The following is an 18,286-nucleotide window of genomic DNA, read 5'->3' as shown; positions in this document are numbered from 1 at the left end:
CCCTTCCCTAAACTATCACGGTCGATCGAATTATCCCCCTCGACCCAATCGAGAGCGGTTTTATCCTACGGCATACACATGTCAATCCAATGAGCATTTCTTTTTTTAATGGTGTGGCCCACCTATCAGATATACTCTTTCACATCCTCTTCCCCTCTCTCGCTCTCTCTCTCAGGCGTCGTTGGGCGCGGGTCACGCGGCGGCAGGCGTTCGGCGTGCACGGCGGGTAGTGGGCGGCGCCGCGGGATGCGGAGGCAGCGGCGGCTGTTGATATTTATTAACGACATTACTATAAATATAATTCCTAGCAATGACACCGAAATTTTCTTGGTATATTTATGGTTACAGATATGATTTGCAAGCGCACGGATATACCATTGTAGCATTTCACCTAGAAGTAATCTAAGATATCGTATTTATTTAATCACAGGAAAAGATATGATAAGAAAGTACTATACTAATAATTCACATTACTTGTATAAACCAAAGTCTAAGCAGGGGTTAATCAATTCATGGGTAGGATAAGGTTGACACACAGAAGAAAAACCAAGGTACTCTTCACTAAAATATAATCTAGGCTAAGTGGAGAAAGAATAAGAAAAGAATCATTCCTCTACTTCTTTTATATAGTTAATTTAGTTTACACTTGCTAGTATACAATCATGCAACCAATACCCCCTAACTATGCCCTCCTAGTGTTTCGAGAGACCATATCTGATTGCTAAGTTCCTTATGGCAACCCGTCATGGCCATTTGACCGGTAAGGAATACGGAGGAGTACCCATACCAGGAAAGTGTCTTAGGATTATGTACTATTGTGGAGGAATATCCGTACCAAGCTGTCACCATCAGCGGCCCACCTCTACTGACCCGTAGCATATAACCCTAATTAATGGTATCAAATAATCTAAGCACCACGCTCACACTACTAAATACTACTCCATATCGTTACAGCAAACATTGAGCAATCATAGAAATGAACATTAAACCCACACCAAAGCATATCTCTGGTAAGCTACCTACACAATTATATTGAAACAAGTACGAACTAAAGTCAATACTCGAGTAATATGAATTAAGTAAAAGACTGAAACTATATAAAGAAGGAAGAGCTAGTAGAGCCATACCAACCAAACCCGAAATCTCCTGAAGACTCGAGGACTAAGAGAACTACTCTATTCCTATTCCACTAGCAATAGGACACTAAACTAAACTTGAGAGAGCTTCTTGATCTTCTTCTTGAGTGTGTGTTGAAGTGGGGTGAGGTCCTTATATAGGCTCCCAATGACGGTTACAGCGGTTGGAAATGTCGCAAAAAACACCGCAGCCATCATTGGGAAGCAATCCTGGATGTCCACGTGGAAGGAGACACGGTGGAGCTGGGGGTTCGGCCGAACCCCCAATCGGCCCAAATCTTTGCAGGTTTGTCTCCTAATGACTCCCCAGTCCAGCGGTGGGGTGGTTGGGCCCATTTGATATTATTTCATTGGATTTGTAAGCCTATCCACCCATAAGTCTACCTCTCGATGGATTTCGATTGATGGTTCGGTTAATTTCCGTTGATTCTCCTCCAATTATGTAAAGATCTTTGCAAACAAATAAACTTCCAAGTACAAGTGTTGATAGATTAGTCTTAAACAAAAATATGCATGCAAGCATAGCTAGTTCTCCTTTATTTTGGATATATTGACGGTCGAAATGGGTCTATAACGATCGACAACAGCAGCGTGGGACGCGGAAGCGGCGGCGGCACGGGACACAAAGGCGATAGCGGCGAACTTAGGGAGGGAGCCAAAGTTGTGGGTGGCACCCCCATGTGCACGACTTGCGCTGGTGGCCACCGATGCCCAAGAGAGAGAGAGAGAGAGAGCGGGAGGAGAAAGAGGAGGCGGGACCCAACGATGCAAGTCTCCACCGCCTGTCGTCCCTCTTCCGGCTTTGTCGACACGGCTCCGATGAGGCGGGCCGCTCGCTGCTGACCAAACCCTCCTCCACGTTGCTCCTATCACCGCCTTGAGTTCCCTCTCCTAGCCGCGCCCTATCCCTGTCGTTCCCGCAGTCGACCGGTTCCCCCTCCCATCCGTGCGCGCAGCCGAGTGGAGCCACCCAGCCATGGTTGCTTCGGCTCGGTGACGACTGGTTCCTATCTTGTCACACCTGCCGCTGCTCGCCTAGCCGTGCCCACAGCCGCTCGGGGGAGGAGGATGGGAGGAGATGGAGGCGGGGGGCCACCACTCCGGCTCCCTCCCGGAGTTCTCCGCTCCTGCCTCCGCGTCCTGCGTAGCCGCCCATTCCTACGCACTGACTGCCTATTGACGGTCATTACAGACAAATTTCGACCATCAATATAACTAAAATAATAGAAAATTAGCTATGCTTACAATGCATATTTGTTTTCAAATAATATAGTTCCACTTGTACTTGGAGAATAACATGTTGCAGGAATTTATCAAATAAAATAAAGAGAAAGTAAAGAAAACCTCACTCCTAAGCAAGTTAGACGATAAGGTGGGCCCACATGTCAGGTGTAACCGTCAAAAACCGACCTTAGCTGCCACAACCGCCTAAAGGACCCACCTGTCAGTGACCCTGCTGAGGCTGGAGGCCTGCTAGGCTGGCCCAGGTTCGGCTGAACCCTGGTTGCTACGGCTCAGCTCGGCCCTCCACGTGGATGTCCAGGATACACTCTCAATGACGGTTGTGAGGGTAAAATGGAAAATTCGCATGGCTACAACTGTCATAACGGCCCTATAAAAGGAGGAGCTCATTCACTCTCTCAACACACTCAAGCAAGCTTAATTCCTCTTCATACATTAGTATTAGTTGTATAGTGCTAAGTGGAGTAGTAAAGAATAGTGTTCAGAGTCCTCGGAGTCTTCGGAAGAGTTTTTGGTATGGCTCTAGCAACTCTTGTAATCCCTTCTGTAATACCTTCTGAATTAATGCAATACTCTTCTTTATATATCTTCGGTGCTTTGCTTAGTCTGAGTACTGGTCTTACTTTATATCTATATTATATTAGTTGTGTGGGTAGCCTACCAGAGACTGGAGGTGTAATGGTGCGGGTTTAATGTCTGATTTATCAGTTGCTCTATGTCGGGTGCACGGGTATAGAGTAGAATTTAGTAATGTAAGCATGGTGCTTAGACTATGAAATATCATTAATTGTGTATATATGCTGCTGGACAGTAGAGGTGGGTCGCTGATGGTGATAGCTCAGTACGGTTATTCCTCTATGTTAGTATATGTTCCTAAGACAAATTCCTGGGGAGAGTACTCTTCCGTATTTTGCCCCGGTTGGACGGCCATAACAGGTTGTCATAAGAAACTTGGCAACCCGGGGTGATCTCTCGAAGTACCAGGAGGACACTCTTAGGGGGTATTAGCCACATGATTGCATATTAGCATATGTAAACTAGGATTTGAGTGTATACTAGAAGTATAGGAATTGAATGCCTTTTCTTTATTCTTCCACTTAGTTAGAATTATTTTCATTATGAGGATTTATCAGCTTTGCTTCGTGTCACTTTACCCTTATATTATACTTAACCCCTACTTAGGCTTTGACAATTACAAGTAATATATGTATAAAGTGCATTAGCAAAATTCACTCTTATTATCTTCCCTTGAGATTAAAAATATGAAACCTTGGAATACTTCCGGGTGAAATGCTACAACGGTAGATCCGTGCGCTTGCGGATTACTTCTGTAACCATAAATATATCAAGACTATTTCTAGCGCCATTGCTGGGAATGAATATTTGTAGTAATGTCGTTAAGAAATACCAACAAGCTTTTCTAGCACCGTTGCCGAGGAAGATTAATAATGAGATGACTAAGCTAATAACTTTATATATATATATATATATATATATATATATATATATATATATATATATATATATATAGTACCTCTGTATGAGTCGTTGTCCTTTGCAGGCAAACCTTGATTGTTTTCACTTGTGTCGTGAAAACAAGGTAGTGTATGACTGGTTTCAACTTACCGGAGTGTCAAGCCTCGTGTCGTCCCTCCACAGAAGAGACTCTCCGAAAAGAAACCAGCCATCCAAGCATCACCAAGTTTTAGGGACATGGCCGAGAAGACCCTTCGCGAATTCGTTGCCCCGTCTGCTGACAACGTGCCTGTTGGCCCGGCTATCAACATCGGAGACACTGATTTCGATCTTAAGAGCAGCCTGATAACTACAGTGCAGCAAAGCCCGTTCTGTGGCAAGCCGAACGAAGATGCAAGCACTCATCTGCAGCAATTCTTGGAGATCTGCACCACTTACACGGTAAAAGGTGTCAGTCCGGACGCCGTAAGGCTACGTCTATTTTCTTTCTCACTTTTGGGAAAGGCAAAGCAGTGGTTCTACGTGAACCGGGCGACTGTTAACACTTGGGACAGATGCTCCACCGCGTTCCTCTTAAAATTCTTCCCGATGGGCAAGACCAATGACCTTCGCGGGAGAATATCAAGCTTCTAGCAGACTAGGGATGAGACGATTCCCGAAGCATGGGAACATCTGCAGGAGTATGTGGCTGCTTGTCCTCATCATGGGATGGACGACTGGCTCATTCTGCAGTGTTTCTACAATGGACTCACTCCCTCGTCCAGAGATCATCTGGATGTTATTGCTGGGGGTGCCTTCTCAAAGACGGTTCATGTGGCCATTGATCTTATTTAGAAGATGGTATCCAACATGGGATGGAGTGAAGAACGACTCCAGACCTGACAGCGCGGCATGCACACCGTCAAGGAGACGGAGAAACTTGCCGCTAAACTAGATCTACTGATGAAGAGACAGGACGACCAGGAGAAGGCCAAACCGCAGGCCACTATCAGGGCAATAGACTCGCACTTCACATACGAGGTCTGCGGGAACACTGGTCACTAACTTGCACGTGCGAACTAGTGGTGGTGCGCATCATGATTAATCATTGACATGGTGGTGGTGCGCATCATGATTTCACCGCACAAACTCGCACGTGCAAACTCGTGACATCACTTGTGCGAGTTTGTGAGTTCACTATGGGAACTCTATGACATGATGCCGCAAAATTGTGCGAGTTCGCGCGTGGATGGTGCGAACTCACCCGCTGAGGCCAGCTGAGGCCTACATCTCCGGGGCACTGATTACGGGCGCTCCTCCCCGATCTCGCATATTAAAGCATATCAGAGTTACAACGACTCATGGCCGGACGCCCTCGGCAGCCGCTTCCTCTCGCAATGCTATGTCGCCATACGGTTACAACAGGCACACGCCCTCTATTTATGAGAGATCCTTGGACAGAGTCCAACATTTACTCTAGTCCTATACCTAGTACAACTCCAAGTCCTAAACTGTAACCGACTATGTACACATATTCGACACAAACTCTAACAAAGTCCATCTTGGCGAATATGCCATGCCAACCTGAATTTGCTCCTTGCGTGAACCTCCGTGTACCAGGACTTTAGTTGATCCTTTTTCGCTGCTCACACTGAGCCGCCCCTACAAGCCTTCACCAGGCTCACCGTAAACAAGAGACACCGCTATTCTTACAACTTCTTCCTCTTGACTCCACCTGCAATAGTGCTCCACCTTTTCTCTTATCACCATAGTTGTCTTGCCAAGCGAAATTGGATTCCTTCCTAGTTATCACGTCATAGACTTCCCGAAGACCATATTCACCTCCATCTACTATCTTAAGTTTGACTTGATCTAATCCATGGCCAGATAACCGATGTCATCACCAAACAGATAAATCAAACTCACCAGACACGAAGAGAACCCTTTCTTCCTTGTCGTCTTATGAACCGAGCTAATAAATCCAACATGCACGCTTCTCCAGCATTCGTAGACTGAATACCTGATAATTGAGAAAACCATCGTTGCTTGAATCACTGAAAGAAATTACCACCATAGCGCTCGCCCTTTCTCTTCAGTGACGCAGGTCTCATATATCTCCATCTTGCAAACCTCGCAGATTCTGGATATACCCTGTACTGCTAAACATACCGTTGACGTCCTCAATGATTTTCACCCACTGTTGCCCGGGACCTCTCACTTGTCCTCCCACGACTGCCTTTACCGAATCATACCAAAACATAACACATCATTGCCTTGCTAGTTGCTACATGCATCAATCTCACATATGTCAAGGTTCTACAAGAATCAAGCATGTTCATAGACAAACAAGCTAGCGCGTCCTTCCCTGTATACATGAGGCCACCTCAGAACAGAAGCTTGTACGTGCATGCATAGACATGCATACCCGTCCACCCTCACATGATCACATATTTGGTACTGACCAAACTCCAATGCACCACGAATTAATGTTCCATGCAGCCCATAGCTTTTTGACGTGCAAACACTTTGACTCAACAAGCCAGCCAGAAGAAAAAAAACCAGTCTGACTAGTACTCCGTCTTGCATCTGATCAATCAAAAAACAATCCTTCTCGATCCACCGGCCTGACTTTTCCTAGTCGGACTGCAGCGGCTCCACTAGACCGTTCCACGCACAACCATACATCCCCATGTGTGTGCGACATCATCTCGGACAGCCACGATCTGCTCCAACTACTTCGGCCTCGGGCCCACACCGAACCATCTCTACATTGCTTGTGCTCCGCTTGGTTCACGAATTGCTGCACTACACAAAACAAACACTGCCTCATCCTCCGAAATCAATGCCGCTTCCACCTGGAACTGCCGTCTTCTTCACCAAAGTCGGCCTGCCTCAGACCCCGCCGACACCTGCACGCGACCGCACAAAGGCCGTGCTCCTGCCGCCCGGAGTTTGATGCCACCGTTGCTGCTCCACCTTGAGCCCGCAAACCCACTCCGACTTTCGATCAACCACCAATCAATCTAGCCGTGAGCCGAAGCCGACAAATCACCATGCCATCTTCCCAGCCGCCGAACGACCCGAGCGCTACGTCTAGCTGTCTCCTTGTCGAACGCAGCTCATCGAAAGGCCCGGTCCACCCCACCTAGAGTGTTCGATTTCACCGATCGAGAACGGCGACCGCCTCCAGCTTCAACCAACCCGAGCATGCGGCCGCACGTCTCCCTGTTGAGACTAGCTCACCGGAAAGTCCGGGCCACCCGCCCAAAGTGTCCGACCCACCGATTGGATCACCAATCGCTTCCACCACCATCAACCCGAGCACCACGTCTGGTCGTCTCCCTATTGATTGCAGCGATCAAACGGTTTAGACCGACGCCTGAAGTGTTCAATCCACCGATCAAATTCCGTTGATCGCCGCCATGCTACACCATCCATGTCCATCCCTGGACATCCTGTGCGGTCGTCGCAGTGTGGAGCACCTCCCTCGCACCTCTACCTTGGATCTCCCGCAGGCTCTGATACCACTTGTAATAAAACCAGTCCCGATAGCACACCGAGAACCAAACGCGGAAAAAACGCTATAGGATATCCAAACACGATGACGACACGAGGTGTTAGAATAGGTGTCGAATATACTAGTCCTATTTGGTTACAGTTGGACTTGGTGTTGTAATAGGTGTTAAGGGTGGAGTTAGAGTCGAACTCTGTAACTCGCAACTCTCTTAAATAGAGAGGGGGGCACCACTATATAACCATGGCGACTACAATGTAGCGTACACACGCAGGGAGATGATGGCGGCGTGGCCATGGACTCGTAGCGGCTAGGTGCTATATTGGTTGGGGAGGAGCACCCATAATCAGAGCCCTGGGGATGTAGGCTTCGGCTGAACCTCGTTAGCAAATATCGTGTGTTCCTGTGTCGTCATCTGGTATGTCTTGGGTGATCAATGACTGAAGCGATCGGGAAGATTAGTCGTCGTTCTGCTATATCAACTAACTTTTCTAACAAGTGGTATCAGAGCCCAAGGTTTAGAACCCAGTATGATTTCCATGGGTCACAGGGTGGGAAGGCCAAGTAACAAGTCTTTGGGGTCACATGAGTTGATGTGATGGGGGAGATTGTTGGGCCCGAGGCCAGGTAACAAGTCTTCGGGGTCACATGGGTTATGACAGGGAAGATTGTTGGGCCCGATGTGTGACGGGGGTGATTGTTGGGTTTAGTCTCACATCGGAAATTGATGATGGGGGAGCACGACTTAAAAGGTGTGGGTGGTCCTCACCCATTAGACTAGTCTTTTGGGTTGTGTAGGCCCAGGACCTAAAGTTGTGGCTCTGGTTGGGCCTGTGGTGGAGCAGGCCCAATGTGACCTGGGTTGGCCTACAGTTGGTGGGCCGGGCTATACACTCTAACAAGTATCCCTTACATGCATCGTGCACACCTGCGCCCACCCTGGAACATGTTACACGCACAAGCTATGCTTGCACACGTATATGGAACATGCATACAAGGCAACATGCATGTATGTACACGTGTATGCTAAATTGGAAAGTGGCCAACATGGATGTACATCAAGGTTCGGTTATTCTATCAATGTTGAGGCAGCCATGATTGGACAGCTTGCAGTACACGATTAAACCTATGCAAAGGACAGCTACTAGGCAAAGCAGATGAGGGCGCTGAAAGATCGAGGAGTCCAGGATATTCCCGTGAGCGTGTTCGACACAGTCTTGGTGTCGTGCTAGGAGAGGCCGAAGGCAACTCAATCTCTGGTTGTTGTGGGAGTCATCGCACTCGGCTGTCCTATCCGCGATTAATGAGACCGACTCTAATTCAGTTGCATGTGCTCTTTAAAAGCATCGCCAGGGTGGAGTTCAGGATTAATAGACGACGGACGAAGGATCAACTCAGCAAGTCAATGGCTCATCGGTGCGGAGGCTTGAGGTGGTGTCTGAGTAGGCTCGGCAAGAAAAGGAGGCTCGAGGTGGTGTCTGAGTAGGCTCGGCAAGAAAGGCCTGTGAACATATCCGAAGGTTCCTAGTGGATAGTTCATTGGTCTATGTCTTAGATCGGATCACAAGACGAGACTGTGAGGACGAATACAGACGGTACAGAATAGAAGGGTGAGTATTCTGGTGGCAACAGGCCAGTCAGGCCGCGGGTGAGTATTCTGGTGGCAACAGGCCAGTCAGGTCGCGGGTTGGCAAGATGACGCCGACAGGTATGAAATTTGATTTGGTGAAATTTGATGGCTCTGGAAATTTTCGCTTGTGGCAGACTAGGGTCAAAGATTCGTTAGCTCAATAAGGAGTTTCAAAGGCTTTGAAGGGTGTCAAACCGGCCAAGATGGAGGATGACGATTGGGAGGAGATGTAGTTGCAGGCGGTCTCTCATATTAGGTCATGTACCATGTGATGGAGGAGACCTGATGTAGGAAGGGGCGGATCTGACAGCACATGTGAACGTTTTCAATCAACTAGTCACAGATCTTGTGAAGATGGATGTGGAAGTTGACGATGAAGACAAGGCCATAGTTCTTTTGTGTTCGTTACCTGAATCGAATGAGCATGTGGTGACTACTTTAACGTATGGCAAGGATACCATCAAAACTAAATATATCACTTCTGTGTTGCTGGCTCGTGATCAGTTGAGAAAGAACAAAGAGGGTGAAACATCTCAAGCGGAGGGTTTGCTAGTCAAAGAAGATCATGTTGGGCGTAAGGTAAAGAAGAACAAAAAGAAGAAGATGGTGCAGTGCTTCAGATGTGATGAGTGGGGGCATATAAGCAGGGAGTGTCCAACACTAAAGGAAAAAGCAAAGGCTAATGCAGTGACTTCTTCAAATGACTCAGATAGTGATGGTTGTGATCTTCTCACAATGTCAAGTGCACAGTCTAAGGATGTAGAAGCGTTGATATTGGATTCAGCTAGCTAGTTTCATGTGACACCAAGGAAGGAGTGGTTCTCTTAATACAAGTCTGGTGATTTTGGTTTTGTCTACTTAGGGGATGACATAAGTTATCCGGCCGTGAGAGTAGGTGAAGTCAAAATCAAGCTAGAAGATGGAGGCGAACATATTCTTCAGGGAGTCAGGCATGTAGCAGGGCTAAAAAGGAATCTGATTTCGCTTGGAACCTTGCATAAAGATGGGTTAATATTCCACGGAAATCGGAATAGGAAGACCATGGAGATCATGATGGGCAAGACAACTGTGATGACTGGAGAGAAGGTGGAGTCCCAACTTTACAAGCTGCGAGGGTGTATTGTTGCAGGTGGAGTCTATGAGGAAGCGGTTGCTGGGATAGCAATTGCTTTTGGTGGTGGCGGGTCTGGCGCAGATTCATCGGGCGGCTTGCGGTGAAGCTGCAAAGAAGACAACCCAATTCTAGAGGACATGTGGATCGGCATGGTGATTTTACTACTTCTAGGTGGCGTATATTCGCCAAGGTGGAGTTTGTTAGAATAGGTGTCGAATATACTAGTCCTATTTGAATACAGTTGGACTTGGAGTTGTAATAGTTGTTAGGGGGTGGAGTTAGAGTCGAATTCTGTAACCCGCAACTCTCTTAAATAGAGAGGGGACACCACAATGTAACCATGGCGACTACAATGTAGCGTAGACACGCAGGGAAATGATGGTGGCGTGGCCATGGACTCATAGCGGCTAGGTACTATATTGGTTGGGGAGGGGCGCCCATAATCAGAGCCCCGGGGATGAAGTCTTCGGCTGAACCTCGTTAACAAATATCGTGTGTTCCTGTGTTGTTATCTGGCGTGTCTTGGGTGATCAATGACTGAAGCGATCAGGAAGGTTAGTCGTCATTCCGCTATATCAACTAACTTTTATAACACGAGGCACAATATTTGATAACGGAATTCAGCCGAGGCCTATATCTCTATGGCACTGATTACGGGCGCTCCTCCCCGATCCAGCTTATTACAGCATATCAGTGTTACAACGACTCACGGCCAGACGCCGCTGGCAGGCGCTCCCTCTCGCTACGCTATGTCGCCATGCGGTTATAACAGGCACGTCCCTCTAGTTATGAAAGATCCTATGACAGAGTCCAACTCTTACTCTAGTCCTATACCTAGTACAACTCCAAGTCCTAAACTGTAACCGACTATATACACATATTCGACACAAACTCTAACAGAGTCGAATAACAGTGGTGTCGGTCCTCTCCTTCTCTCATGTCGCCTTCCCCAACTCTTCCCTTCCAATGGCCTCTCTCCCTCTCCCTCGTGGATCTGTCGCCGGTTGTCCTCATCCCTCCCCTCCACCAGGCACTCCCCCTCTCTGTCGTGGATCTATCATCGACAGTCATTGGGAGGCGGGGCACGGAGGAGGAGGCGACAGCCATGGAAGGGCTAGATCCATTGATGGCGGCCATGGACCCTGAGCTAGCGTGGCGAGAGAAGGCTTCGATCTAAATCATGTTGTGGTAAAGCTTCAATTTGAATCACAGCTCTATTTTTTTTATCTCGATCCCTTCTCTCAAGCAACCACAAGGAGGAATCCGTTGCCATTGCCAGTGGCCATGGGAGGGTCAAATCCATCCCCGGCTGTCCTCGGGAGGGGCGGGGAGCAGTGGAGAGGGCGTCTGCTTCATCTCCACGACCTCGACAGTGATAATGTTGATGACCAAGACGTGCTTGCTGCAACAACGGCAGGTGGGGACGTGGGCAGCGGTGGCAGCGGCAGTGCGTGGACACCACCGTCGAAGCTAGGTTTTGATTTTTTTTTTGTATTTTTCATTTTTTGCACGCGGGCAACATAACTGACTGCATGAGAAACTTGCAATTTTATAAATTGAATAGAAAAAATGCCCATACGTTACAACGGGTAAAAATATTTTTGGATCACTATACATTATACTCCTTGGTTTTGGCCAAAATCTCATTCCTTCCTTCCATTTCAGTTCCAGCTCAGTCCGCTATATCCGTTCGTTTGGCCTGCCTCTCTTTGGTCTAGTTCACAAGTGGAGCTATAGGCCCAGCTGGAGTCCACAAGTGGAGCTATAGGTCCAGCTGGCATAGTCGACTGTCATCTTCAACCTCCAGAAGACAGTCCTCTGTCTGTATGATGCCAGAACTAATCCTCTCCATCAAATCTAGTTGATCTTTTTCCATGTCCCAAAATTGGTTGAGGGCTTTTGATTCACTCGATCTTCTCTTTTCGTTTTTATCAAAATCAAAGCGAATGCACAAAACTCAGGACAAAAACTGTGAATCTTAAATGGAGATTAAATCTAGTGAATTAAAGCAGAATCGAAAGGGAAAATCATGGGGAAAATAATGAGGGAGTAGTAGGGAATCGATTTGTGAAAGGGCTTGTAGTCTAGTGGTTACAGCCTTGGTAGTACCTTAGGTCCTGAGTTCGACTCCCCATAGGAGCGATTTTTTCAGGATTTAACGGCATTGTGCTTTCAGAGGTGTCTGTGGTGACTTCGTCAATCTCAAGGATTTGCCGGCCTAATAGAGGTAGGGTTTGCGTGCGTGCGTTGTGAGTGTCTGTATTGTAGTGTGTAATTAAAAAAAAGTAGGAAATTGATTTTTGCAATTAATTGGAAGAGAAAACACTTGGGAGGTAGATGACGTGGCGGCAGCGCTAGGTTCGGCCCGTCAACGAAAAAACAGTCAGATTAAAAAAACTGCTTGCACACACCCTTCCGCGTGATAAAAATCGCTACTTAATAAAATAGTGATAAAAATAACCGGAAAAAAGGCGAGAAAAAAAGCGAAGTAGAAAAAAAACCAGAAAATAGGGATGGAAAAGAATACCCGGAAGTTTTATGTATTTTTTATTAGTTATATTGATCGATAAATTACAATTTTATGGGTGTGTTTAGTTATTTGGGTGTAAAGTTTTTGAAGTATACGGACGTAGATTTGAAGTATTAAACGTATACTAATAACAAAACAAATTACAGATTCCACCTGTAAACTGCGAGACGAATTTATTAAGCCTAATTAATCCGTCATTAGTAAATGTTTAATGTAGCATCATATTGTCAAATCGTGGTGTAATAGGCTGATGTGACCATGGCTACTATGGATATCCATTGCTCACATCATGAATCAACAAGAAGACATCAAGATCAAGTCCTCCATGTGCTGCAATCTGATTCGGCCACGTGTTACATTGCTGATTTCAAACGGCCGCCAAATCTACATACGTGCTCCGTTTTGGGCCCGTGAGTACTTGATGGAAAGCTCTCGAAGTCCTCCTTCCAACGGATCCAGCCTCATCTCGGAATTCTATCTCGTTTGGCCGCAATCACAGAAGCAAGGTGTTGCGTCACCTGTATTGGGCCAATGGACTTGTAACTTTGTTTGGGACCCTGGCCTATGTGGGGCCCATGTGGGGTGCGCCCCAATCTGGTGGAGCACGACCCTTGGACCCTCTTGGTCGTCCTCCCACCTCTATAAATAGTTAGGTACCCCTTCAGGGTTTCTTGGGTTTTGATAGATTGAAGTTTAGCCATTGCTACTTGCTTGCAGCGCGCGTGTCGGCTAGACCGTCCGTCTGCTTGTTCTTCGGAACTCCAACTTATCATTTGTATTAAATTCCTATTTGCAATATCAGATTGCTTTTATCTTGTTCTTGCTTGTTTCTTCGATTTCCTTGCAGGAATAGGGTTGATCTGCACCGGCAAGATCAACAACCAATGGAGAGGTGTATCGATCGCTAAGGCGCAACACAACGTCTCGTACGGTTGTAGTCGGATCGTCAACGTTTCTCCCAAATCGTAGTTATCACAACTCACCAAAAGATCGGGCCAACAACAGTCTTGAGTGTCGAGAGGAACTCAGGGTCCATCATAGGCTCAAATGATTCTTCTCGCAATTTACATGTAAACTGTGTAATTAGTTTTTTCCTCACATTTAATGCTCCATGCATATGTCTAAACATTTAATGTGACGTTTTTGACCAAAAATTTTTTTTATCTAAACAAGTCCTATATCAACAATCCCTGTTCGAGTAAAAAAAAAAACAATCCCTGTTCGTGGCAGTGTTGGCCAAGTAGCAACATTCGACGAATTAATGATCTTGTGCCGTGCACCCGTGCCGCAGTATATCCATCAGTCTACAAACATTGAAACTAGCTAATACCGAATTAGACACAGCTTAAAACTACAAATCTATCTAGTTTCAATTCGTTATGTTTATCTAATTCTTAAGCAACTACACATACTTGTACCACTTGGCACTCCTTAAACACTAATCTATTTATTTTGTATTATAAGTTGTTTGGACTGTTTTTTAGCAAATTTATAGTCAAATATAGCAATATTTTTATATTTTCTGCAAACCTAATCAAACTTAAAAAAGTAAAAACGATTAATAATACGATGAAACGTAGGGAGTACATATAATCGGAAGTACTCCAGTATTTACATCCGGTATTTAAATCTTCCGCCTAGACTCTAGAGAATCAGAATTCAGTGGCGTGAGATAGTTACGGCGTCACGCCGTTTGCTTTGTGTGAATTCAAACTGATGTCCTGATTAATTCATCTGGTCACAAATATATAATTCATCTGTGTACAAATATATAATTCATCTGGTCACAAATATATAATTCATCACACAATTAATTCATCTGGTCACAAATATATATCACCGGAGCAGAGCATGAAAGATATTGCACACGTACGTACACAAGAACATCATCGGTGTCAGGGTCAGGGTCAGGGCCGGCCGGCCGTCAATTCGAGTCGGGCATCGTCGTCGACTTACCAGGCCCGTCAGCGACGATGGCGATGGCGACTGGTTTCCCCTCGATAACTTCGCCTTTGTCCTCCTCTGCAGCTGCGTTCGCCTCGCTCCTCTTCCCCTTCTTGCAGTTGCCGTCCTGGCCCTTGGTCGTCGCCGCCTCGATGTCGTCGGTGGTAGTGCCGCCGCCGCCGCCGCACTCGAAGACCGCCATCTCGAACGCCGGCCGCCACGGCGCCGCCCTCGGCCTCTTCTGGCGCTGCTCCCCGCCACCGCCACCGCTAACGTCGTCTTCGCGGCAGCTGGGCAGCGCTGCCTCCTTGAACATGGCTCTCAGGGCCCGAACGTTGGCCACGAGCGCGTAGAACCTCTCCATCTGCTGCTGCTCTTCCTCCTCGCTCGTCGTCGTCTCCGCCGCCGTCTCCTCCTCCGGCGGCAGCGGCGACGACGGCCGAGAAGTCGTCGCCATCTTCTTCGTCTTCTCCCCCGTGCTCAATCGGGCTTCCATTTCCTCCACTGGTAGTTGGTCTATATATGTGTAGCAGTACCTGTAGCCTATATATGGATGGAGTTGAATGTAGTAGTAAGAAGCAAACTAGCGGCGTCCCGCCCCGTTGTTTCCCTTGTTCGGGAAATAAACCAAACGACATATTACAAATGAAGAATAATTTATACATATACTTTTATATACATAATCTTAATGATTTGAAAGTAAATACTTGAAAATAAATCTCGATAAAAACCTTAAAATCAATTTTAAATTTAAGGTTGGAAATTTAAATTTTATTTTATAAGCATAAGTATAGATATGAGTGAAAAGATAGCAGGGTTAGACGGGAACGTGCATCCGCTTGCAGTCACGCGCGACGCGTGTGGTGGTGTGGGCGCACCGCCGTGCCGGGAATTATTTATCGATTATACCTTTTAATTCCGTGAGATCGAGGGATTACTAGTGTCATTAACATTATTAATTACCAAGGGGCAGTGGGCCTGCAGATTCATTGCTGTCTCTGTATGACCGTCACTTCCGTTCCCACCAAACCACAGGTCTCGATCCGAAAGGTCGGTGAGGAACTACAATTTTTTTTTTCAAAGGCAGTTTGTATGTTCTTTTAATAGAAAATGCTTGTTTCCAGAGATTTACCACATGCACAATTATTTTGTCAGCCAGTAGTTAGTGCAGTAATTACCTGGTGCTAGTTGGACTGTCACCTAACCTGACCTGAAACCAGGTGGGCACAAAGAAAGCTTTACTCCCTTCGTTTCGTTCATAATTGATCATCACATTACCAAAACAAAAATATTCATATTTGATTAGCATATAACTTTGGGAGGCCACTTCTTCCGTGTGTGGGATTTAATACACCGCCAATTTTAGTACCCATGTCCGCATATCTGCCTTCACAACCTTGGAAATCAGGGGGGATTAAGTCCTGTCCAATAATCACAATTACGTTCCTAGCCATGCGGATTCGATGCACATGTATGCATGCACAGTCTTGATGTCTAGGGTTATCAAGTCCCCATTAATAAATCAGCATGCATGCATAATTTACAGGAATGATTAAATTCTCCTTCGTCTTGGCACCCAGACGTAACATGTCTCAAAATTGTGAACGGAGGGAGTATCTAGTCATGGTAATTATAAGCAACAATTGCAATCCAACTGAACTGAAGTGCTCACCAAAAATGAATTTCATTCAAGTTTATTACCCTTTACACCAAAGTAGACATAAATAACATTAAGCAAAAACCAGAGGATAGTTTGGTCGCCTCTGTTGATCAACCAACAGTAAGAACACTAGAGACCCACAAGCCATCTTATATGGTCTTATTCACAATATACAATCTTCTTATTCTTTAGTTAAGATTCATTTTGACGAACAATCTGCATCTGCACAACGTTTTAAAAACCCCTCGGATGCTTAAGACACTGCAATATAATAGTATTGTGAAAGACCCGGTCGTTGGGAGGTCAACATTTATTAATAGGCAAGTGGCCCAGGACGAAATTGCCCGTGGTGCATAATTAAGCTGCTAATCGTGACGGTGCATGCTGATGATGCATCCCCACATCGTCACGAGGCCACGCAGAAAAGGCAAATCGCTCGCGCTATACTGGTGACGGCACACGGATGACGCAATCGAGCCTTACGCCACAGCGCATCATGGAGACATGGACTACTATTTATTTGGACTGTGATAGCGGCCAACTTGACCATGTCTTCTCTCATACTCCAGCGAGAATAAATTAAGGTAGAATATCATAAGCTCAATTAGGTGAGTACCAGGCATGGCTCATGCTTTAAGTTGATACAATGCAAGACTACCAACGGACTATCTAAATTTGATCCTCCAAATATTTATATAGTCAGCTATCCAATTAATTTGGCAAGCCAAATTTATTTCTCACTAATCTAACAGCATCTCCATCTAACCTCTCTATTATGAGTTCATGAAACTAGAGTACATATGTCGGCCTCTACTACCCCTAATTCTTCCTCCTCTTTCTCCCCCACTTCCTCTTGTCCCTAGGGTGACACACTCAAACATCCCCGAGTTCCTCCCCGTCCCTCTCTCTCTCTATGCGAGGCAGGGATGGTCGACGCTGGTGAAAAGAAGGCCGTCGACATGCGTGGTGGTGCTCGAGCTCGCCACCCTCCCCCATTCACCCCCAACCCCATCGCCACCATGGGCTTCCTCCATACCGGCGGAGGCCGCAACGACAGAAATCAGAGCCGGGAGAAGACGGCGATTGCCCCGCTGAGTTTGCACCGCTGGCCAAATCCATGCAGGGCAGAGGTGTTCGAGGCCGGCGCAAGGACGGAGGATATGGATGCCACGTCAACGAGAAGGCGCATGGAGGCCGCGACGGCAAAGTCAAGGGAGAGGCGCATGATGTGGCCCTGATGACGGCAGCGGTAGACGACAACGATGGCAGCGGCGGCATCGTTGGGGCGATGACGAGCGGAAGGCCACGGCGATGGAGTAGGGTGGAACATCGGGATGCGGCATTGATGACAACGACAGAGGCGGTGGCTTCGTTGGCGTGCCAGCGAGCGGAAGGCCAATGCGACAATGGAGGCGTGCGGCGGTGAAGTCCCTCTCGATCTGCATCACAAGTAGGAAGAAACATAATAGATGCAATGGGCCCCAACCAACCCCAGCAGTGGATCCACCATGAGGCAGTAGGTGGTTCGCCGGTTGACCAGGCGATGATTGTGCTTGCCCCTTCCCCATGCCTCGGTACCTAATAGTTGGGCACCGGGTACATAATACCCTAGGTACTAGACCCTAGGTAACGGGTCTGGTACCTAATAGTTGGGTACCGGGTACATAATGCCACCATCGTTGTCGCTGTCGCCTCCCTCCTAGTTGATTAACTCTTACGCCATCTCCAACCCAGAAACTATCAAGTAATTTCTATACTTGTCATGTTATATAGACACTATGTATAGAAACTATATATCCAATGGATAGTGTCTTCACATTAAATTCTCATCCAATCATCTATCTTCTCTCTCCTTTTATCCACCTATCCTCATGTTTTTATTCTTGGTTCTTGTGTAGAGATGGTTTCTTGCATGAGAAATGGTTTCCATCTTGTTACCTCTCTCTTCATTAATTCACTTGCCACATCAGATTTTTGCTTATGTGGCAATCAATTTAATGCTATAGACACTAGATGACATGTAGGGTTTGGGATGGCCTTATTCCAATGGTCCCAAATGAG

At 46.6% G+C, this 18,286-nt stretch overlaps 1 protein-coding gene, 1 non-coding gene and 1 pseudogene across 2 annotated transcripts; 1 reads left to right on the top strand and 2 right to left on the bottom strand.

Moving 5' to 3' along the window:
* Positions 1–4,091: 4,091 nt before the first annotated feature.
* On the top strand, positions 4,092–10,195 carry LOC136355340 (uncharacterized; annotated as a pseudogene).
* LOC112937677 (small nucleolar RNA R71) lies at positions 4,458–4,564 on the bottom strand. Its single transcript, XR_003240340.1, has one exon. It is a non-coding gene; the product is annotated as a small nucleolar RNA R71 (small nucleolar RNA).
* Positions 10,196–14,324: 4,129 nt separating the features above from the next.
* LOC4324018 (NRR repressor homolog 2-like) lies at positions 14,325–15,085 on the bottom strand. The gene has a single exon (NM_001428046.1). It carries the CDS (start codon positions 15,059–15,061, stop codon positions 14,546–14,548), a length of 516 nt encoding a protein of 171 aa, NP_001414975.1. The 5' UTR covers positions 15,062–15,085; the 3' UTR covers positions 14,325–14,545.
* Positions 15,086–18,286: the final 3,201 nt, after the last annotated feature.

This window comes from Oryza sativa, chromosome 1 (genome assembly GCF_034140825.1).
Source record: "Oryza sativa Japonica Group chromosome 1, ASM3414082v1".
In the NCBI taxonomy this organism is placed as follows: Eukaryota; Viridiplantae; Streptophyta; class Magnoliopsida; order Poales; family Poaceae; genus Oryza; species Oryza sativa.
The sequence above is the reverse complement of the archived record's forward strand: the minus strand, read 5'-3'. Positions and strand labels throughout refer to the sequence as shown.

Excerpts from the sequence above, each read along its gene's own strand:
- LOC4324018 (NM_001428046.1), bottom strand. The coding sequence starts at position 15,061 with ATGGAAGCCCGATTGAGCACGGGGGAGAAGACGAAGAAGATGGCGACG.